Here is a 24,273-nt window from a genome sequence, read left to right as displayed (position 1 = left end):
TGCAGTTAATGCATTATATAGGAGTTATTTTGTGATATTTAAAGGGGTGTGGCGATGTGGTGATTGACAGCTGTGGGCAAGTTGATTAAATGCTCTCCGCTGTGTCTCATAGACTGTGCGTGGCTGATTTTAGCCTTCGGTTTTACTGTTTACAATTACATTGCTGAAGTAAAGCAATATCTTGTTCAGCAGTAAACAGTCTATAGTACAAATGCAGTGAAATTTGTATAGCTTAACATGTATTGATTTAATACTCCCGCCAATATCTTCTAAACATCCTGCTTTTCTGGAGTTCAGAAGCTTCAGCACAATTAAAATATTAGTCATATTAGTGCTGATGCTTTATATAAAAGGAATGTATCACTGTGCCAAGTTACAAAACAGCATAACATTACTGCAAACATGTAATAGTTCATTATGGCTCATTTAAATGTGCTTTCCCATAATAACTATTTAGTGTAGGTAAAACCACATCTTGAACTTAGTTCAATTTGACAGTGTGAACACTCAAACTGTGTCCAGCTTAAAACTAAACTGTTGTAGTTCAAAAAATGTGAACATGTCAAATCCGATCTTAAAAAAAAATAAATAAATAAATAAAATAAAAAAAGATTTTAAACAACTTTTCATATTTGATACATCAATGCAGCAGAACAACAGTGGAAGATAGCTGTGACAACAGTGTGTTCAGACATGCTGCTTCATAGCCAGATTCGTTCACATTACATTTGCAGATCACTTTCATTTAGGAATGTGTCACATTGTCAAGAGCAAAAACTCTAAACTGATTAACGAGGCTTGTAATGTAAGTGTAGCCTTAAACATAATAAGGCAGAACAGATAATACATTTAATCAAATATATTTAAAGAGCTCTTATGGAGGGTAAAGTTACATTGCGCTCAATCAAATTTCTGACTACACAAAAACACCCAATTTGTATACTTTACTGAACTGTATCTGTTGCAATGTAAAACCAGCCAAAGGAACTAGAGGCAAATAAATAGCCCATATAGAAAAACAATGTGACAACTGAGAAATGCAGATGAGAACTGCACACCTTATGCTTAAGTTAAGCATCCATTTAATTCTGTAACCTTTTCAACCTGAAAGCACACACTCAAACTGTGTGATGTATTGACGTCTATGCCCTGTGGTACAATAGATACTGAAAAGGTAATCTAGGCAGAGTTAAAGGTGTTTTGAAAACGCTATCTTTCTGTGGCACAATAGAGGGTATGCATGTGACGTCACAGTTGGGGGAGTCACTGTGGTTATGCTGACTGAGTGGCAAAAAGACAGACTAAATGGCACCGCTGGTTATCAGTGAGAATACCGTGCAACAAATCTTTCTACAAACAGATTCAGATCAAATTCAGAGATACTTTTTTACAGAGTGCAGAAAACAAAGCAGGTTTTGCTTTAAGGTTTTGCTTATTGGTTCTCAACCCCTGTTGTCAACTATCATTGGACCGCAGGTTTCACAGTTTATATAATAAAAAACAGATTCAAATAATGAAGTAATTGACGAGTCCTTGTTGAGGCAAATGGAGTGCGCTAAAGAAGGAAAACACTAAAGCAAGCAGAGCAGAGGTTCCCCAGGCACGGAGACATAAAGTCTTAGTTCTCCGCATTAAAATCAGGTGCATAAAAGGTCAAGAAACCTGACTTTTTGCTAATTGATGTCCACAGATAATTGGTCATTTCAATACAATACTGTAAAACCAAACTGCCATGAATTGACACATACAATCACTTATTTATTGCCAATTTAGCCATGCTGTATTGTAGAATGTCTGATCAATGAATACCCCTCTAAAGGACTTTATTCCCTGGGCGAACAAGTACCGTATTTTTCGCACTATAAGGCACATTGGATTATAAGGTGCACAATCAATGAACATCTATTGTCTGGTCTATTTTCATACATAAGGTGCACTGGATCAGTGGCGTGCAGACGCTATGGCCCAGTGTGCTTGGGCAACTGCCCTTTTGCCTTCCTTGGCTGATATTGCCCTTCCGAGGGAGGGGAAAAAATAATATAGGCAAATATGATTTCATATTTCAACAAGATTTTCTTTATAATTCGTAATTTTGATTGTAGTTTCGTAAAACAAAGTTTTACATTCTTCAGGTTAGAGCAAATGCCCTTCAAGATTCCTGTGCACGTCCCTGCACTGGATTATAAGGCACATTTTAAGAGACACTATAAGAAGCTTCTGGGTGGTGGTGAGGGGTAGCTAACTAAGTTAAGTAAAGCTAAGCTAAGTAAACAAAATAAAAATGTAACAAAAAAAAAAAAGACTTTCTTTTAAAGTTTAATGAGCGCTGGATGTTCATCTACAAAGATTTCTATCCAGAAAAGTGTTTATTTGGGTTATTTACAGTAAGCTTAGATTCCCAAATTTCTCAGCACCAGGGCTCTCAAATTTTGAAGTTTGGTGGGAGTGAGATTGGTGGGGGGGGGATATGGTGGTGGGTGCAGTGCCAGATTAACACAGGCCCGGGGCTAATTACCTGGATGAGGCCCTTCATTTCATGTGCTGATGCATGACCTCATACAAACACACTGACACATCAGCGACAGCGTACACAGTACCAATCTATGACAGACTACCGTTTAAAGTGAACTGGTAACATGATTTCAATTTAATTTAGGGTTGGGCGATGTCTCTTTAATTGGCAGATGACGATGTTTACAGAGAAACATCGCGATGGACGATGATATCGTGTGGGGTGTGGGTTGATTAGAAATAACTACAAACTGACATTTACTATAGACGAATAAAAAAAGGAAAAATAGGACACTTTAAAAAGATCATTAAAAGGGATACATAAAAAAATAAAGAATGTATATCTTATGAAGAAAAAAATAATTTAATCAATAAAATAATAAAAAAAATTTCTAATGAATAAAACAATAATTAATATGAAATAAAAACTCATTTAAAACACAATAAAAGGTTTTTTGATAGTGCGCAGAATAATAAAAGTTTCAGTTTCAGTTAGTTTCAGTTTCAAGTCATTGAAACAGCTTACCAAAACCTCAAACTTTCCTTTATATTTGACAATATTCGATTAAATTTACAGGTCCTTACTCATCTTCATTTATTTAACTAAACTGAGTTATATACTTGTAGTCTCGCGCTGAATTCAGCTCCGCGCTGCGGAAGAGAGAGAGAGAGAGAGAGAGAGAGAGCGCAGCGCATCTCTGCTGGTGGTAGTTGCTACAGCAGGCTGACTCCACGCTGGTTAATTTGGGTGTTTTCTGTAATAATTCTGTCACTCTTTCCTTTTTTATTGCTTGTAATTTTCATTTTTTGTAATTATTTTTTGTCATTTGACATTCAGCGACCGGAGGCCCCCCTAGTGGCGAGGCCCGGGGCTGCAGCCCTTTCAGCCCATTCTTTTAATCCGGCCCTGGGTGGGTGCATGCAGTTCTTCTTCAGTTGTACCAAGGGGTGGGGGGGGGGGTTGGAGTTGTTAAACGGGGGGGGGGCGGTGGCAGTTCTTCGCACCTGACACTCTGGCTGAAACTCCACCCTCTTTGACTAGGTCTGCCTAACAGCAGAGCGATCTATATTCTGATTGGCTCAACGAGAGTACATTATAATATACAGCCAATGGATTGGCAAGCGTGAGAAATACCTTGTGTGGCGTGTGAGTGTGTGAACTCGCGGAGGTGCGTGTGTCTCATGCTCAAAGCGTGAGACTTGAGAAATGGGGAAATAGTGGTTAGCGGCTAATGCTACTGCTACTTCAGCCTCAGTGCTGGAGAAACTTTACTGAAACTACTTTATAACACTGTACTTCAGTGGAGTGACTTTACAGCTCCTTATAACCTGACTGGTAAAATTTTAAGTGCACCTTATAGTGTGAAAAATACAGTACAGTACACTATACCAACATGGGCAAGACTCTTAACACTACATTCTCCTACTTGTATATCATGATTCAAATGTAAAATAGTCTGGATGACTGCATCAGCCTAAATGAGTAAATAAAAAGTGAATAAATGTAAATAATGTGCAAAATAAAAAGTAAGCTGTGTGTTTGATGAGTATTTTAAACATGACAAAGCTTTATTATTTTTAAATTATTAACTTTATTATTTATTATTTTTCAATATATTGCACAAAAAGTAATACTGTGCCATCTTCACTTGATGGCTGTGGTGGTTCTGACCTTGTTTATTGAAGTTTCTGGCAGTGTGGCTGCCGTCTCGCTGGGCTGCCGGTGCTGCTGCAGGACAGGGTTGGACATGTCGTAACCGTACAGGGCCAGCAGCTCCTCTAGGGGCATTTCACCACCCTAGAAAAGTAACAGTTCATACGTTTTATGACACAAACACACAAAAATAAGCACCAATAGTCCCAGGTTTAGAATATAGCACCTCCCTGTTGTCCTTTGTAACATGATAACCATGGTTTGCCTTCCTTTTTACAATAATGGATAGAGCCCTGCTACTTAGGGTGTTTAGAGTATAAGACTGTTTATAGCAGTTAAGCCTGTATTTGTGCTCTTTATAAATGCATTAGCTGGTACTCAATGGGAAAGGTATATAAATGGCCTATTGTTATTTTCTCAACACAGACCACTAATGCAAAGTCCAGAGAGTACAATGTTGGGGGGCTGTAGGTGGGGTAAAATAAGGAATAGGAACAATAGGAGTCAGGTTTCTTGCACCTGACGAGTTGAATTATTCATTTATATGTTTGATTCATTTATGTTTATATGATTTTAATGTTTAAAGAAAAATAAATAGTAAATTAGGCTATACAACCTAAAGTTGAAACATAAACATGACTATGCTGTCTCATTTCACCAATCCATATTACACCCAACATTATACGTCGGTATTTAAATTACAATGTAATACAGATCGTTAATTGAATGCTTCATCACAGATTTTAAAGGCTCAAAAATGTGTTCCTGACTTTGCTGACTTTCCTTCTGTGGTGAAAATCAGCATTGGAATTCAATTACAGTGATTTTCTAATTGCTCATGTTTTTTCTATTTATATAATAATCTAACAAATAATAATATTAAAGGGCAAAATCTGATTCGACTGAAAATTGGATCGGGTGCAGTCCTATTTTTCAGCTAATATGCATGTTAAGGATGTCACAATGACAACATGTTTTAGTTTATGATAAAACGAATGTGTATTTTTACAGCCTATTTCACAAGTGTTTTCAATACCTCACAGCACTCAGAATTATCAACAAATAAGCACAATTAATAGACTTGCTTTAATCTGTGATTCTTTTTTTTTAAGAACAAATCTTAGCATTAAAATGATTTTAAATAGTAGAGAGCGTGTAAAGTGATGCTCGTACAAGTGTTAAAGAATCATCTTTGTGGTAAGATGCGCTCAGGAAACCCAGCCCAGATTAGTCAGAAGATTAGACGTTGTCATTGTGGTTAGGTATGTGCAGGGGATGAACTGGGACAAATCCTTTTGTTTAAAAGAAACTGTATTTTTAAAGTGACATTGAAAACTAAAGCCCTGTGAATTTCTGCAATAAGAGAAAAACACAAATCTTTCTGGGGTAAAACCGCACCTAAACATATATTTTTTATACCCTTTAAAATAACTAAAATAATTGATTTTTACCACTTGTTAAATGTGAATATTTATAGTAAATTAAGCCACTTTTAACCAACCGTATTTGTTGAATGTTAATTTATTGTTAAAATACACAGATCTGAAAAGAAGCACAGTTCAACTTTGTCATATATTAAAGTTGTGTTTTTACTATGATGCAGTTTGCACAATAAACACTGTTTACATTCTGCAGCTGCTACATGCACACTGACTCCTTTATATACTGTGGCGTTTAGCGGGGCCAAACAGACCCTATAGCCTTAAAAGCCTTCATTATACATGCAATAAAATTAAATGGCTTTTTATTCTATTTACTATTGATACAGGAATAAACTGCAGCAAACATATATACAAAGTCCCATTCATGCACAAAACAAACAAACATAGAACATAAAATTCCTCATGTTCGATCGAATACACATTTTGACCACATTTAGCCACATTTCACTCCACATTTCACTTTTGGCACAAGTAAATCTTGACAGAAAGTGAGCCAGATAGCAAAAGACTGTTGTGCTAAAAGGTCAACATCAACAAAGAACTCAGATGCAAGATCTAAGTCCAGAGCGTGTTTAAATACGCCAAATGTTCTCTGTGTCAACATCAAGAATTTCATTTTTAAAGTGTTGATGTTTGTTGAATGGCTCTAACAGCCCAGATGACTCCAGTTTTATGATCAATAGAGCTCCTGCATGTCTACAATGAATCACTTCATTAAGCTGAGACTCGGTCTGATTGAAGCTCTACTCACACAAGAGCTGCAAGCTCCTTTTCATGCACTGAGTACATTTAAACGCACTTCATAAACTGAATACTGCACGATATCAGTGTGTGTTATTATTCTGATTAATGTGTTTACATGAGCTTGGGTAAACCAGATGATGGTAAAGCTCTTGAGTTCTGATTTATGCTTTGAACCAGCCAGTAAATGCACAAAATAAGACATGAGGCTGCTGTGTCGCCTGTATCTAGCACAATTGTCTGTTTTCACTCATACTCTGATTAAGAGTGTACATGGACTGAAAAATAAGATTACTGAGGTAAAATACAGCACTCGTTTTTAGATTTCTGAACTAGATTTTTAGATCATCCCCCAATCTAAGAAATCAGTGCTGTTTACACAACTGAATAACTAGATAACTGCAGAAATTAGTTTATAATTGAATTTTAAAGAGCATGTGCAGTGCCTGTGTATGCAAACACTCTTAGTTAACTGCACAATCCATACAATCTATATAATCTATATATCTAAAGCTGATCCACCTATTTATTTACTTTACAGTTCCTGCTGCCAATCAGAAACTGGATAAGTAACATGTACAGCTGTATATAAAAAGGTTGGCCATCCCTGGTTAGAATTGAGTAGTAGTAAACATGTTTCTATAGCAATTCAATATTTTTGGCTAATCCTTAAGCTTTCATAAAATGTCAAAAATCAAACTCAATGTGACCTGGGCAAAAGTTTAGACATCACACAGAATCAGAGCTCAGAGAGAAATCAGAAGGCCAAAATCACAGCTTGCAAACAGTTTTTGTAGGAGGATTTTCCAACCCACTCTTTTTCACAAAGAGTCTGTATTAATGTAGAGAGCATGATACAAACCTTTTTTTTTAGATTTGGCAAAGTGTACTTTCCATGACAAACAGTTCATTTTCCTCCTAAAATACCCCTTTGCTGATTGTGGAGAACACATTCTATTAAACTTAATAAGTCCACAGCTTCTTCCAATATCTCATCTGGCTTCTAGAGGTTTTGTAGCATACATCAAAGGTTCCCATGCATTGACTCAATTCTACTAAGATAACTTTTGTGTAAGCAAAGCTGTACTGTGAAATGGTGCATCATCACTCTTTACTCAGATAATCTTCCTGGAGGTACCATTTTTTAACAACATTGCACACTGTGAATAATATTAACAAAAAGCATTTTTAGCTTGTCTTTTAGCCTTACCCTGTCTTTTTATTTTAGACAATTGCTTAGAGAAGCCCATATTAATATTATTACAAATAATATTCTGGCTGCAGAATAATAGTACAATGTTTGAAGAGTCAGAGAACGTATAAATCTTGGGAATTTGATTCAGCGGACAGTTTCTAATGACAATTGCTGACATACGACTTGGTTGATTTGCTAACCAAGGTCTGAGACACTTTACATTTTCTTCCTTTATTGAAAAAGGTATTGGCATTCATTACTCAGGTAGAAGTATAGATACTAGGGTTTAAAAATACTTCTGTAGAAGTTAAAATATCAACTCAAGCTTTATATTAAAATAAAAGAGTAAATGTACTGCTTCAAAACTACTAAAAGTAAAACAGTGAAAGTACTAACGGAAAAAAAGCTTAGGTTGCGCAACAGAAGTCTTTAGGGCCATACACTTCTCCCACAAAACACTTTTTTCAAAAAGCCATAATGACAATAATGTTATATTAAAATGTTTGTGTTGCACTAGGCTCACAATTTCAGCTGCATATCTACCCATTAAAAATTAAAGTATTTTATTACAAAGCTAATATAATAAAAAAAAGCCTAGTTGGGACATTTCGCTCAACCTCTCTTGAGTCTCTGCACGGATCATCTTCACACTAGGCTGGAGTGTGGGGGGGCGTGACGTGTGCGGGTATGATGGATCGTGTATAAACCAATAGGGAGTCAGAATGGTATATGTTTATACTTCTTATCCAACCACAATCAAATGCAGTCTATCTGGATGAAGAGATTTATCTGGAGAAAGTTTTTTTTTTTTTTTTTTTGGAATGACAAGAAGCCAAAAAGTAAACAAGATTAAATTAAATAGGAGTAAAGAGGCATTTTTACATTTTTTTAAAATGTAAGTAGTAAAAAGTTCAGATAATTGTGCAAAAATATAAGAAGTAGAAAGTTCAAATAATTGTGTGAGAATGTAACGAGTAGAAGTACAATTCGTAATTTCTCCAGTAAAGTATAAATAACCAAATTCCAACATTCTTGTCTTGTATTGTCTTTGTTTACTGAAAGTCATTTTCGGAGTAAAAGTTTTTTTTTTCCATTTAATTGTTTGCTTTGTTGATTGTACGAAAATACTCATCTATATGTAGTATGATCAGAGGAGAACTTGCATAAAAGTATAATAATATATTGTTTATTGCAAATATACCTAATATTACCTACTTTTTTCCCTTTACATATTCAAGTGTGCTTAAATGTTCCTGAGAAACCTGCGTCATTCTTGCTCTCATAATTCCACTACTGACTAAGACTCTGAAAACAACAGTCATACTACTGTATGTATGTGTGTGTCTCCAACCACTTCCTTTACTTTACCCCAAATAAAACGGAGGGGCAACGTACATCCTATAAAAAAAGGCACAGGTGTGAAACACTGAGTAGCTCCACTCACCGAATGGGGTCGCGCAGCCATCTTCTCAGGCTGTGACTTCCAAGCCCCCAGGATGTTCTGCTGCTCCTCTAAGTGTGTGGATGTTTGAGGAGACAGCTCCAGAGGTGCAGCATAGCCAAGGCAAAGTACTTGTGCTAGGCCTTGGCGTCGATCTGTGGAGCCCATCCGCACAGCTGGAACATAGAATAGGACAAGACAGTGTTTAAAAACTGAGAGAACTGATCACCGTGGACAGTGAGCTTTAGAACTATTAACACTACAACTTCAGAGCGAATGTGATACTCATGGAGAAATGCAGTTAGATGTTGCTTTCAGACCCTTTTTAAAGAAAATCGTTAAAACTTGTACAGCGTATTATAGCAGACACGTCCAATACAAGTTTACATTTTTCTTGCAAAACCAATGATCAATGTATCAGAAGTCACAGGATTTCTGTAAGGTTGTCTAAAGGCTCTTTACCAGCTAAGAAAGGTTCTGTGCATATATTAAGGCTGAGTATTTGCAAGAACATGGCGATACAAAACGTATCACAATACAGTGGTCATGATTCAAACCATCACAATATATTATAATAGTGTAAACAAGGCAAGATAAGATAAGATAAGATAAGACAGCACTTTACTGTGACACTGCAATTTCCTTCGGGATCATTACTGTACATACGACACACATGATCAAACATACATTAAGAAAATAAAAACAACAAAAGTTGAAGAGCTATTAGCATACAAAACAAGATAAATAAAAAATAAGCATGGCTAATGAGGATATTTTAAGTGTATTCAGAGGCAGCATATGTATTATTGCAGTTGGAAAATAAATAAATGTTATTACAACGAGCAACAATAACATGGGAGTGAAACTTTATCAAAAAACAGCTAGTCAGATAAAAAGAATAACAGTAAAATACTAGTAAAATTAGTGCCTTAGATAATAACACACAATAATAATAATAATAGAAAAAATTACATAGGATGACATATATTGCAATTGTTTGAATTAAATTGTTTGAAAACCGTCATAGCATACATTATTAGTCTTATTTGTGAAATTCCGAAAAACAAAAGTTTACTTTTTCTGCTATCATAACAGCAGAAGTACAACACTAATATCTAGTGGTCGGGTTTTATCACAACATAAAATAAACCACTGTCTGATACTGATCTTTGCACATAAACTAATAACTAAAAATCAATACTGTGTTTATGAAAATCGAGGCAGTATTGCAAAGCAGGAAGAAGAAAAAGAAGAAGTTTCTGTGTTCTGGACTAGTGAAGATTTCTACATGGAGCAACAGCAAAGATGGCATTTGTTCATAGCTGTAGTAATTATCTGGGTAATATACAAAACACACCTGGCTACGTAAATCATTTAACCCAAATATGCGGATTAAACATGACAGTTTATTCAGATTAAGGCCTCATTAGAAATTAACTGTTTCAGAGCTAGTTTGGAATCACCTGCTCTCAGGAATCTTGGTGTGGTTGTGTTGGTTCACATCTGAGTGAGATTACTGTATTCACACCTGCCCAAACAATTCACACCGTATGGTGAAAGAGAACATTCAATTTAGCCAGACTAAAATGTGCAGGTGTAAAAAAAACCTTATGGCATTGCTCAACAGATATTTGTTGTAGTACATGTATTAACCTAAAGAGCTTCATTTTAGCAAGATTAGCTTCAAGCATATTCTGCTCAGACTATACAAACACTCAACTAACCTGCAATATCAGACACACAGCTATCAATGTTGAATTTGTTACAGAGTACAATTTTAGATACAGGATTTTCTGCTGATTCAAGCTCAATGCTCACTGAAATTCCATCTCTATAGCTTAACAAATCATTACATGATACAGACCAGACAAAGCAAGTAAATATACCTGCATTTTATACCTGTAGTTTAAGTATTTAAACTCAAATTATTACTAGATAAGTCTTTTCAGCTTTAGACTAAGCATGATATTTCTTAAGAGAACAATTTTTACCATCCTGAGAACCCAGTCCAGTCTGGTCTGTTCTAGAGCAACCATGCAAAAACAACTTTAAATGGGTTTTATCACAATGTGCCATATCATCAAATGGAAATGTGTTGTTTATTATAACAAACACTGTCATACTGTGTCAACAGCACTGTTGCTTTAGTCAGTCATGTAGAAAGTAAAGCAGTCAGTAAAGTTGTTCTCCTGGAAAAGCTGGAAAGACTGAATGATAGGCCTATATTACAGATCAATTAAATGTTTAGCTGGCTAGTGCAAAAAATTATGAGCGCCACAACAGAAATGCCAAGAACTGTGTCTATTCTTACAAGTAAAAAATATGTAAAAAGTAGTAAAAGTATAAACATATAAGTATGCAAGTACTTTGTTTGTTTTTTAAACAAGCACATCTTCTCGGATAGTGTTTCTGTAGTAAACAAAACAAAACAAATCAACTAGCATTTGTGGACTATCTAGGCATTTTTCATGGCCACTTGAAAGTCTTCCAAGTTCTTCTATGGTGCATCAAACATACACGGTGTTCACAATTATTAGGCAAGTGGATTTTTTTTGAGATATCACCATTTTTATGCATTTTTTCCAACTCCAAGCTGAATAAATTTGAATGCTTATGGGATATAATCATTTCAGGTAATGTGTGATGAGGGAGGATGTAGCATAAAGAGCTCAACAACTTACATCAAGGTGTGCATAATTATTAGGCAGCTTCTTTTCCTCAGGCAAAACAGGCCAAAAAAAAGGAATTTTACTTATTGAAAAGTCAAGGGCAACACAATTCCCCTATTGCTAGCATTGTGAACCTGTTGGGAGCATCGGCTGAACGTGATATATTTTAGAATGTTGTGGCAAAACCGAGGTGGGCTATTTGAGAAAAGTTTTCACTACACCCTAAATCCATTTCACACTCGATTTCTGGGGTTCATTTTGGGTAGTTTTCATTGGTTTGGAAGGAAAAGCTAGTGATTTTATCTAAGTTCCTTAACTTCTCTCTCTTGTTGATCTTAATTAGATAAAGACTAGCAAGCTCAATGTCTATTTTAACTCTCCCATCCCTACATAAAGACTTTCCAAGCTTTAGCTTGAGGTTATTTAAGAGAAAATTTCTGATTGTCCACAGAACCCAGTCCAGAGGAACCATATGGCATCACATTTAAAGCGATCCCTGACTGTGCAGACTTACAAGACTTACAACTTGGCACGTGTTTGACACTATTACAGTATGATATATAGTCAAGTACAATGTGCTGTTTATTATAAACAAAAACTACTCAACAAAGAAGAAATCATTATTTATTGTTGCTTTAGTCAGTTGTGTGGACAAGGCAATGAGCAAATAAGCTCTTCTTTTGAAAGAGGACACAATCTACTGCCTCAAGCTGGACAGGTTGAATTATAAATAAAGTGAGCATTAATATTAGGTTCATAGGCTAAGTCTTATCAGACAAACAGACAGTATTCCCTTTAAATATTTAAAGCAGAACAAAACAATATGAGTTGAAAACAAAGATAGTTATGGCAGAAATCGTTAGGAACGTACAACTAGTAGTGGTGGCTTATCTAGCCAGTTCTCCTATAGTGCCTTAAACTGCACTTCAGACTACCTTTAGTCTTATTGAGCCCAAAACACACTGCATAGGTCCATTAACATCAAAAGCTAGCCTGCAGAACATGTCAGGACACTGAGAAACTACTTAAGACCGGTATCAATATTAACATTCTCTAGTTCAGCTGGAGAGCTGCTGCTGTTTTGGTTAGTTTTTTTTCAGGTTTGGAGTAAAAAGATGGAGCTTTTAAAGTGAAGACTAATGACTAGTTAACTCAAATATTAGGTTCATAGGCTAAGTCTTATCAGACAAACAGACAGTATTCCCTTTAAATATTTAAAGCAGAACAAAACAGTACAACTAGTAGTGGCAGCCTCCTAGTTTTAGCCTCCTTTTTAAGACCGCTTGAAAGTGTTTTAAGGTCTTCTATGGTGCCTTAATCTATACATTAGCCTTTCTGGGCCTAGAAGACATTGCGTAGGTGAAAGCCAATGAACACTGGAGTTTAGTTTGCAGAAACTGTCAAGGCACTGAGAAACTATCAAGGGCTGACATCAACAATCACTGATAAAGCTGAAGAGCTGCTACTGGTGTTCTTGTTAGGTTAGTCTTCCCAGTTTGGTGGAAAATGCTGAAGCTGTTCTACAAATTAGAAGCCTTTTATCACTAGTTTCTCTCTTAGCGTAAGGACATTTTAGCCAAATGTTTATTATAACTATATTTCTTTAAAAAAAAAAAAAAAAAAAAAAAAACAATAAGTAAAACTTATCGTCTGTAGGACCAGGTCCAGTCTGGTCTTGTGCAATCACATGACATCATATTTTTAAGGAAACCCTGGTTACTACTGTTACAATATGATAATCCAATAGACATGTACTGTTTATTATGAACAACAAGTTGACATAGACTGTGTCAACAGCCTTGTTGATTTAGTCAGTTGTGTGGAAAATAAGCCAGTCAGCAAAGCTGCTGTCTTGGGAGATGCACACTGTAGTAGCTAAAGCTGGATAGGCATATATTTGTACACCACCTCTCTGCAGACAGGATCCTTTAAATAATTACATCAGAACAAAACAGTAAGTCTAGCAGTCGTGGCCTTCTAGCCTCCATTTCAAAGAAACAAGGACCAGTTAACTCAAATATTTAGTCTAGAGAAACAATAGGAGTTGAAAACAAAGATAGTCATGGTAGAAATAGTTAGGAACGTACAGCTAGTAGTGGTGGCTTATATAGCCAGTTCTCCTATGGTGCCTCAAACTGCACTTCAGATTACCTTTAATCTTAGTGGGTGCAAAACACACTGCATAGGTCCATTAACATCAAAAGCTAGCCTGCAGAACATGTCAGGACACTGAGAAACTACTTAAGACCGGTATCAATATTAACATTCTCTAGTTCAGCTTGAGAGCTGCTGCTGCTGAGTTCTGTTTTGGTTAGTTCTTTTTCAGGGTTGGAGTAAAAAGATGGAGCTTTTCAAATGAAGACTACTGACTAGTTAACTCAAATATTCCAAGACAAAGACTATCAATCTTCAGTCTAGTGCAACTGCATGATTTAAAATATTTGCAACAGAAATAGTTAGTTAAAATGATGACTAGTTAACGGTCCTCACTTTAAATGATTCTAATGAAACCATCAGGTACAACAGAAATAGTTAGCTAAAAAGCTGGGGTTCTGTTTTGGTTAGCCGTCACTGGTTCGGATGAAAAAGCTAGAGCTTTTGTCCAAATTGAAAATTACATGTAGTAGTGGTGGCCTATCTAGCTTGCCTCCTTTTCAAGGGCACGAGAAAGCTTACAGAACATGTCAAGACACTGAGAAACTACTACATATATCAACACTCACTAGTTAAGATTGAAAGACTTTAGTTTGAAGACTTTAATCTTGCCCTAATTTAGAGTGATGACAAGTAAACTAAAATATTTTAAGATTAACATGATCAAGCCTTAATCCAGTGTAACCATATGATTTAAAATAGTTACAACAAAAATAGCTAAAAGGTACAACTAGTAGTGGCGGTTTACTCAGACTCTTTAAAGCCTCTTAAAGTTTCCTATTGTGCCTCAATCTGCGCATGAGAAAACCTTTAGCTCTAGTGAGACCAAAAACACACTTCGAAGGTGAAGTATATGAATGTCAAAGATAGGGCTGCACAGCATATCATTTCAGTATTGATTCCGCAAAGTACACATGTATATTATTCCATCTATTAATGTTTTGTGCAATGTCAAATTAGACTGGTATCAACACTCAAAAGTTAATCTGTAGAGATGCTGCTGCTGTGGCTCTGTTTTTGTTAGTTTCCTGAAGTTTGGAGTAAAAAGATGTTTTTTTTCCAAACTGGAAGACTTTAATCTGAATTTGCCTCATTTAAAGGTGATTACTAGTTAACAAAAAAAATCCAAGACAAAGACCATCAAGTTTTAGTCCAGTGCAACCATATGACTTAAAGCAAAAATAATTACAACAGAAATTGTCTGTTAAAAAAAGCTGGGATTCTGTTTTGGTTAGTTGTCACTGGATTCAAAGAAACAACTAGAGCTTTTGTCCCAATTGGAATAATTCAATTTCTAATTGCTCTCACTTAAAATAGATAAATGAGAAATAGTTAACTAAAAAATAGGGTTCTGTTTTGGTTAGTTTTATCACGTTTGGAGTAAAAAGATGGTGTTTTGTCCAAACTTGACAAACAGTATTAAGCTTTAATCAAGTGCAAATATGACTTTAAACAGATAGATATAAAACAGACAGATATAAAACAGACAACATGAATTTACAATATAAATAGTTAACCTATCTAACAAGTACAACTAGTAGTGGTGGTCTATCTAGCTAGCCTCTTTTTTAAGGCTACTTAAAAGCCTTCTATGTTCTCTTATGGTGCCTCAATCTACACTTGAGACAACATGTAGCCTTGTGGGCCCTGAAATACACTGCATAGGTCCATGAACATCAAAAGCTAGTTTGCAGAACATGTCAAGACACTGAGAAACTACTAAAGAATGGTATCAACACTCTAGTTAAGCTGGAAGGCTGCTGCTGGGGCTCTGTTTAGGTTAGTTTTTTGAGCTTTTGTGTAAATATGAAAACTTTAATGTCTGTTTAGTTGTTCAACATAAACATAAACAACAGACAGAGTTTGCTAAAAAAAAATATTATTACTTTATTACTTTAACTTTAACACCTCAACATTAGACTTACTATAGTTACAACAGAAATAGTCAGCTAAAAAGCTGGGATTCTGTTTTGGTTAGTTGTCACTGGTTTAAAAGAAAAAAGCTAGTTTTTTCCATACCTGACAAAGACTATCAAGCTTTAGTCAAGTGCAAATATGACTTAAAACAGACAGATATAAAACAGGCAATATGACTTTAAAACTGAAATAGTTAGCTACAAAGCTGGGGTTCGGTTTTGGATAGTTTTCTTAGGTTTGGAGTAGAAAACATTGAGGTTTTGTCCAAACTTGACAAAGACTATAAAGCTTTAGTCAAGCTCAAATATGACTTAAACGAGTTAACCTACAACAGCAATAGTTAGCTAAAAAGTACAACAAGGAGTTGTGGCCTATCTAGCTTACCTCCGTTTCAAGGCCACTTTAAAGTCTTTTAAGTTTCTTCTATGATGGCTTAGTCTACACTTCAGACAACCTTTAGCCTTGTGGGCCCAGAAACACACTGCGTAGGTGAAGTCTATGAAAAGTCAAAGGCTAGTTTGCAGAACATATGAAGACACTGAGAGAAACTGCTGAAGACCGGTATCAACACTCACACTGGTACAGCTGTAGATCTGCTGCTGCTGCTGGGGCTCTGTTTCGGTTCAGTTTCCTCAGGTTTGGAGTAAAAAGCTCTTTTCGGAGAGTTTGGAGAGAGTTTGTGAGTGAGGAGTGGAGGAGTCTTCTTCAGGGAAGAGTGGAGGAGCTGAGCAGGGCGCTTTCCTGCTCTCTGGGTGCTGAACGGTCGGCACACTCTCCGCCGGTGTGAGGAGGAGGAGGAAATAGTTTTAAAGTGGCGGTGGGGGAGCGTGGAGGAGCGGAGAGCCGCTGACACGCTCTCCCCGCGGCTCTTCCTTCACTTCACCACGTCTTTCAGCTCACACTTCAGCACCACCGGCGCGCCGCGGAGCGTGAGCGAGTGTTTTTCTCTCCACGGAGCTCAGAGAGCAACGATCCTTCCACACACACACGGAGAGAGAGAGAGAGAGAGAGAGAGAGAGAGACGGACATAAGAGCACACCCTTCACAACTTCCTCATTTGTGTGGACGGCGGCGCATTATGCTCCTTTCTGACCGCCCGGTCTCACCGGCAGCGTCCCGAGCCGTCGTCTCGAGCGGTAAACGCCGGTAAACGCGCCGCGGCTCGACTCGCTTTTTCAGTCGCCTTCTTCCTCCCCAACAGCCCTCCGCCGACTTACCTCCGCCATTCCGATTCTGCGCGAGCGGTGGAATGCCCGGATGTTGTGGAGGACTGCTTCAACTTCTCCTCGGTTTATTGTTGCAGCGCTGAGGAGAGCTCACGAGCAGAGCTAATAAAGTGCATTAAACTCAAATAACACGAGATTTATCTACAAAAACTCTCAAACTACAACACACTGTATGTTCTGTTATATATTCAGTCCCGAAAAAGAGCTGACACCAGTCTGCAGAGCCGTGTTAAACATAAAACAACTCTAATATCAGGCTAAAGAGAATCAAACTACACCAACTAACTGCTAATTTACCCTTTCATTTCAAATAAAAATAATAATAATAATAATAATAATACATATTCTTTCCTACGTGTTATATCTGTTTTTTGTTTTGTCTGTAAAGATTAAAATTTATTAAAATCCTAGTAAACTCTATTTTGAGTCTGGACTTCATCAAACATAAATAAATAATAACTTTAAGTCAAAGCTCTATTATTCAAAGTATTGAATCTTGAGTTCTTTCAGTTTATTAAATCTAATGGAGTAACTATTTATTTACAAAAACTCTGTTATATATTCATTTATAATCCAAATCCTAGTAAATTGTCATAAGCCTATATATTATTTTTTGTTTTTAATCTGGACTTAACTGGAAGTAACTACGTGAACAACATGCTGTATATTCTGTTATATACTTGTTTGTGAATGTAACCTGACAACACTCTGAAGAACAGTGGTAAACATTAAACAACTCTAATATCAGGCTAAAGACAATCCAACTACCTCAACTACCTCATCAATAATACTATAGATCTGGTTTTTGTTTTGTCTGTAAAGATGAACTTTTTTCTTTAATCAGAATGGCGGTTCATCACATTCACTGTGATCTTTGACCACTCCCTTGCTTTCTAAGGTAACTACTGAACTGTAGCTATGTACAGTATCATGTATGTAATATGGAAATTATTCCGATTTTATAAAGACACAACAGGTTTGTGTTTCGCATCGCATTGTGTTTTATTCCTCATGATGAGCGCCAGCTGTTTTAGCGCATTCACAGTGACTCATGGGTACTTTTCTGCCAACTTTCTGTGCTGTGACAACATACACCATAGGCACTTACGCAAACCCATACCATCAGTGATGCAGGCTTTTGAACTTTGTGCTGATAACAAGCTGGATGGTCCCTCTCCTCTTAAGTCTGCAGGACACAGCACCCATGATTTTTTATTTTATTTTGCCTCAGTCCGTTTTAAATCAGATTTTGTCCAGAGAAGATGCTGCTGTTCTTGTTTTGAATGCAGTGCCATCTGAGGGCCCGAAGATCACTAGCATCCAGTTATAACTATAGAAGGTGGGATAAACCAAGTCTTTGCAATTTTGTTAAGGAGCGTTTTTCTAACATGGTACGAGAATTATAAAGTTTTTTTCTCAGATAGGTGAACCTCTGTCCATGTTTGCTTCTTAGCTTTTTGCTTCTTTGCTTCTAGTCATGTTAGCTAGTTGAAAACACTCTTCTATCGGATTTTTTTTATTAGCAGAACTTACTTACCAAGCCTTGTTTTGCCCCTGTCCCAACGTTTTTGAGATATGTTGCTGCCATTGAGTTCTAGTTAATGTTTTGTGTATTCTGTTGTGAATAAAATTGGGTTTATCAGAGTTGCAAATAATTACATTCTGTTTTAATTCACAATTATTTCCATTTTACACAGCATTTTTTAAATTGGGGTTGTGTTTGTTTTTAGTAGACCATTTTCTTAGTTGAATGTGGAGTGAATTAAACTTTCATGTTCTATAGTATATTAAATGAGTTGAGTTAATATACCCCTTTTATTTAACCCACTGCATGCCAACTTGGCAACCTAGTAGTGTTTTGCAGGATCTATGGGCCCGGCTGCAACATCTGTGGGCAAGTGTGCTGCAGAATTCTAAATGGAACATATGTGCCTCCATCCCTAACTGGGTCTCAACTTGTGTCTAGACTAGACATGGTCTAAACAGCTGTAATATTGTAATCATTTTTATACAGTATATCATCATTACATCCACATATACACAACTCCAACAACTTTGTTTGCAATATTTTTTTGTCAGTGAGGGTAAATGTGTAGCTTTTTGTATTCAAGACAATCTCAAGATCGGTAAAGCTATTTATTTTGTGTCAGGTAGGAGCATGAACGAGATGTGGAGTGGACGCAAGTGCGAGTATTTATTAAAACTTGTATAATAAACAAACAAAGAAACAAAACTGAAACAAAAAGAAACAGATAACAGGGAAACACAAAAACACGTAACCTGACTGACGGTAGGATATACAACCACGGACCAGGAACACAGAACCAAGGAGAACCATTTATACACACAGAAGGGGACAGGACATGGAAACTTCCCTGAAGGAGGGCTGCTATTTACTATTATCAACCAATACCATGTTTATCTACTCAGTGCTTTATATTAAAGCAGCAGTCCCTATAATTTTGTCATTTGGATGAATTATAAGCAGTTGAGTTGAGTGGGGAGGAAACAAAATATGAACTATGATAAACTAATGGAATCAGTGTCCTGGCACAACCATCCCTAAAACTATTCTTAATTATTCATTCCAAGAAATAAGTGGTTTGGTAGGTTTGTTAGATGTAACTGGTCTTTATGTTTTGATAGTATTTCATAATTAAACAAAATGAACCAAAGAAAATACTCAAAAACATGATTTCACACAGCAATTTATTAACCTGCATTAAGGCCAAACCATCAGCGCAGCATACACGTACCCTATGCGTAGATGTGGACCCAAGCCATAGCCCGACACACCTCTTGAAAAATGTAACTCTGTAAAGCAGACAGCAACAGCTGTGATTGGTCCGCTGAGCCGGCCACGCATTCCTGCCTTTGCAGTTGACTTGGCGCAGTATAAACTAGCTTTTACCCTGCATTAAAAGTACTTTTCCATAATCTCTGCAATTACACATTCTCACCAGAGAGGTCACTAATTCCCCAAATCCCTTAAACTTAGGAAGTGTTGCTTTAAACTAAATCAGGTGAGCTCCTAGTGGAACAAATCCATAATGTCTCTGGAGTTCAATATCCAAACCTATGTTTACAGTATGTCTTTACAGTGCTCTTCTAACCAATGAATTAACTTTTCTGAAAACGTCTTTTTAAATGTTACTATTTTTATTACACTTATTTTTATTAATTATGCTGTTTTACAGCAGTGGTTCTCAAACTGTGGTACAGGTTATATTCAATGCTGGTGATCCTCAATGCATACTAAGGTAGTACAATAGATGACCTCAGAAAACATTCTACTTGCATTTAAATATTAAGGGCTGAAATCTCAAGTTTCCTGTACCTGTTTTTTTCCTAAAATTACATTTGTTTGTGTTCAAGATTTAATTCAAGGTTTAAGATTCAAAGAGTTTATTGTCATGTGCACAGTAAGAAACAAGTTTCCCCGTACAATGAAATTCTTTCTTTGCTCCTCGCCAAGTATGCTGCATACTTCAGCTTTACTTTCAGCTCTTCAGTCTCAGAACTACAGTTTTCTAATTATTAACATCAGTTTTTTTGGCCCAAGAGTAAAAACATTGTGGAATGGCACAAGATATGCTATATCAGTAAATACTGTAGTTCACTAACTGGCACTCTTGTTGTTTTCCTGTCTAAATTATCTGAGATGTTGTGATGAGGTAAGAAGTCTCCCTAATCACCAAAGCTGTTGCTAGAGATTTAATGTTCTGTAAAGACAATTGTTTTAACAAACACATGGAGATACTTACCTGAGAAGGGGGTTCCAAAGGACTGGCAGCCATTACAGTTCCTCTTCTTGTACTAGCCAGAAGGGCCCATGGCAGTGCAGTTGAAAGGAATACTTACCGGTAGATGTTGTGATGTAATGGCCATTTTAAAACTGTGTGAGAATATGTGCACATTGTAGAAAATGTTAATGTCTGTATGCATTTAATTAGGATGTTTTAACTCAACTGCTGAGATTTGGTTTAGCCCGGGGCGGGGCTTCCAGTATTTAAAGGGGCAGTAAGTTAGAGTGGAGGAGCTTTTTTTCCTCATTGTGTAACTGACTGCTGAAGAGTTAGTAAGCTCAGTGAAGTACTGTCCTGAAGCCTAGGCAAAGTGTTTATTTGTAGGGCTGCTGTTCAATGCTAAGTTGCATTATAGTCCTTTAATTTGCATTGTATTTTTTAATTCTTTATTTTTCTTTTTTTCTTTAATTACACTTTTTTGAATAAATTCTGCACTTTGAACTTACCTGGAGGTATCCTTTGATCTTGGTGTGGTGGATTCCGATCTCCTTCCTTGGCGCTTTCCACACGTAAATCCTTAAGTTCCCCTGGTTTCACACACCTTCCAGTGGAGAACTTCTACAGATGGTGGCAGTGGTGGGATCATCTGTAGAAGTTCTCCACAGAGTTACTAACTCTTCAGCAGTCAGTTACACAATGAGAAAAAAAGCTCCTCCACTCTAACTTACTGCCCCTTTAAATACTGGAAGCCCCGCCCCGGGCTAAACCAAATCTCAGCAGTTGAGTTAAAACATCCTAATTAAATGCATACAAACATTAACATTTTCTACAGTGTGCACATATTCTCACACAGTTTTAGTCTTTTTCTTTTACAGGTTCTTCACTCCTTCACTCTCTCCTGCACTGCCATGGGCCCTTCTGGCTAGTACAAGAAGAGGAACTGTAATGGCTGCTAGTCCTTTGGAACCCCCTTCTCAGGTAAGTATCTCCATGTGTTTGTTAAAACAATTGTCTTTACAGAACATTAAATCTCTAGCAACAGCTTTGGTGATGAGGGAGACTTCTTACCTCATCACGGATGTCTCACTAGGAATACTGCATTAACCATAAATAGTAACCAAAAGATTACAAAAACGTGCAAAAGCTCCACACTACAGGTGAACAACTGGTAAAAGATATGCGTCATTTTACATGTCTAGTTTACTGTGTATAGGCATGTGTGAGGAACATGTCTTCCGTTGTAGGTGGTACTTGGAGGTTTTAGGTTGGTCATTGATGGTACATGGTCTAAAAAGTTTGAGAACAACCGTTTTATAGCATTTTAATCAATATTTGTGACTGTGTCAGACTTTTACACAGTAATGTATATTACACATGCATCCAGTACAGCAGTAGCACATGTACAGTGAGTGAAGATTACACACACTGTAAATGCTGGTCTCATCCATGGCTCAGCATTTGTAACCACAAGCCAATGAGAAAGGGGGAAGGGTGACTCACGTACGGGGAACTTGCAGTGAGAGAGAGCTGGCATTCAGACACCATATTGTTCCCATGTGATCTAGTCCAGCGGCTAGACGTAGGAACTCACTCACTGGATAGGATAGGAGGGGAGGGGTATGTGTGTGTCACTCTCAGATAAAGACAGCACGTCCTGATACAAGTAGCATTTTATGCTGATCTTAGACCACCATCTTCTGCTTGTACGCTGCATTATGTACATTATGAGAATGTGTAACTGTTCTGGGATCAGCACAGCAGGGAAGGAGTTGTTTACCTGCATGTACATTGGGGGTGGGTAGACTGCCTTTTAGTGGCAAGAATTGACTGGTAAATATATACATTAAACATATGATTTAAAGTGATTTTTAAAATTAAAAGTGACTTTTTTTCTGTAAATAGTAAGTTCAGAACAATGTAAAAAACAATTAAGACTTTATAGAAGAGACTAGTCTATCAGTTTCAAGTTATATATCATGGAGAGTCAATTAAAAGGCACTCTTGAACATATGGACATCTTTGACTCTTCATATCATGTCCGAATTTTTTGATGAATGGATGAATACAAACAGTGAATAAAGTGATAAATTATGTGGAACAATGTCTTATTATGCTGTCTTCTCTTCAAATTTAAGATGTTTTTCCTTGTCCAGGAAAGTTTGTAGATGTTTTTTGTGTGGCAGCTTCAAAAAATACAAATTTACGCCCAAGTTATACATATATTATATATTATATAAAAAACTTCAGGTCTAACTTGATTTCTTCTATTGGACAAATGCAGGCCATTTTCATAACCTGTAGTAAACAAACCTGTTCCAAATATGTTTTGTCCTATGTGCATATTTTTCACCAAATGGCACTCGATCTCCAGAGATACAAGGTTGTTAAGAAGATGAAATATGAATATCGCTACACTCAAATTGCTACACTTAGACAAATATATATATATATATATATATATATATACTCACAAAAAACACACATTCACAAAAATAAAGATGCTACACAGGATTTTTAGGTGATGCAATCGAACATAGGTCATCAAACCTGGACCTTGAGTCTAGTTTCCAGTCTTGGATATGTAATCATTGGAAATTAATTTTGTGTCAGTGTACTGGCTGTGCAGTGTCACACCTACCAAGGATCACAAGATGTGAAGACCTCTGCCAAAAAAAGTTCCATAATGAACCAATTTTGTGTTTGAAGTACCTTTAAAGTTGTAGAACCTTACAAACATTACTCATATCTCCTTCACAAAAATGGTTTCTTTATCAAGTTAAAAATGTTTATTCTATGGCATAATTAAATTAAATTAAAAATAATTAATTTCAAACTTCCAATAAAGTTGTTCATAAATGACGACAAATGTGTCACCATACAAGTACCCATAGACCAGGGTAGGTATAGTACGTTGCTTTACATGATTATGGTAAATTGTTTTGGTTAAATACTGTACCCCTGCCATCAGCAGCCAGACTCTGAGAGAGCACAATTGGCTGTGCCTTCTCTGTATGGGTAGATGGCGCTCTCTCCCCACATCACTCAAGTTTTGGTGCTGGTTGAGACAGCCATCTGTTGGCTGTTGTATCAGAGTTGGGTATCCAGCACTTTCCTCTGAGTCTGTTGGCTGTCTGGTGATGCAATGGTGTCTGACTTCATATTTATCGGAGTAAGCATTGCAACTGATAGGGGCAGACCTACTGAGTGTGTGGGTTAACCAATATTCTCATATTACAAAAAATAAATTAATGTACCCTTCCGATATGTATGGATAAAAAAAACATATTTAAAGCAGCATTACTTTAGATTTTTATATTTTTAACTGAAAGCAATAATGTTCCTGAGTGGGGAGAGGGCGAATATTAAAATAAATGGCATCAGTGTGCTTTTGCTGCCATCCTTGCAAAGGCAAATGTATTTTTTTAAACAGGGTATCTCGTAGGTCCTGGGATTTTCTTCTGGCTATGGTTACCTGAGCAACCATGGTGCTGCTAATGATGCTGATACAAGAGCTACTGCGAACATGGGGATATCAGAACGGCAATTTTTTAAAACTTTATCATTCAGACATTGTTAA

General features: G+C 36.7%; 1 protein-coding gene across 4 annotated transcripts in view; it reads right to left on the bottom strand.

Moving 5' to 3' along the window:
* Window positions 1-20,752, bottom strand: part of mier2 (mesoderm induction early response 1, family member 2) — a 30,318-nt gene extending 9,566 nt beyond the window's left edge. The window contains exons 1-4 of one of the 4 annotated variants that reach the window (XM_022669787.2): window positions 16,831-17,218; window positions 16,300-16,698; window positions 8,988-9,160; window positions 4,184-4,309 (exon numbers count right to left, since the gene is read on the bottom strand). In XM_022669787.2, the coding sequence (XP_022525508.2) occupies window positions 4,184-4,309; window positions 8,988-9,152 (291 nt within the window). In that variant the 5' untranslated portion in view covers window positions 9,153-9,160; window positions 16,300-16,698; window positions 16,831-17,218. Of the gene's footprint in view, window positions 1-4,183; window positions 4,310-8,987; window positions 9,161-16,299; window positions 17,219-20,714 lie in introns of those variants that run through there. The other 3 variants (XM_022669790.2, XM_007233276.4, XM_022669789.2) reach the window with 3 other exon arrangements.
* Between the last annotated feature and the right edge of the window lie 3,521 nt (window positions 20,753-24,273).

The sequence above is a fragment of the Astyanax mexicanus genome, chromosome 16 (genome assembly GCF_023375975.1).
Source record: "Astyanax mexicanus isolate ESR-SI-001 chromosome 16, AstMex3_surface, whole genome shotgun sequence".
Taxonomy (NCBI): domain Eukaryota; kingdom Metazoa; phylum Chordata; class Actinopteri; order Characiformes; family Acestrorhamphidae; genus Astyanax; species Astyanax mexicanus.
This window is presented reverse-complemented; position numbering and strand designations above follow the sequence as displayed.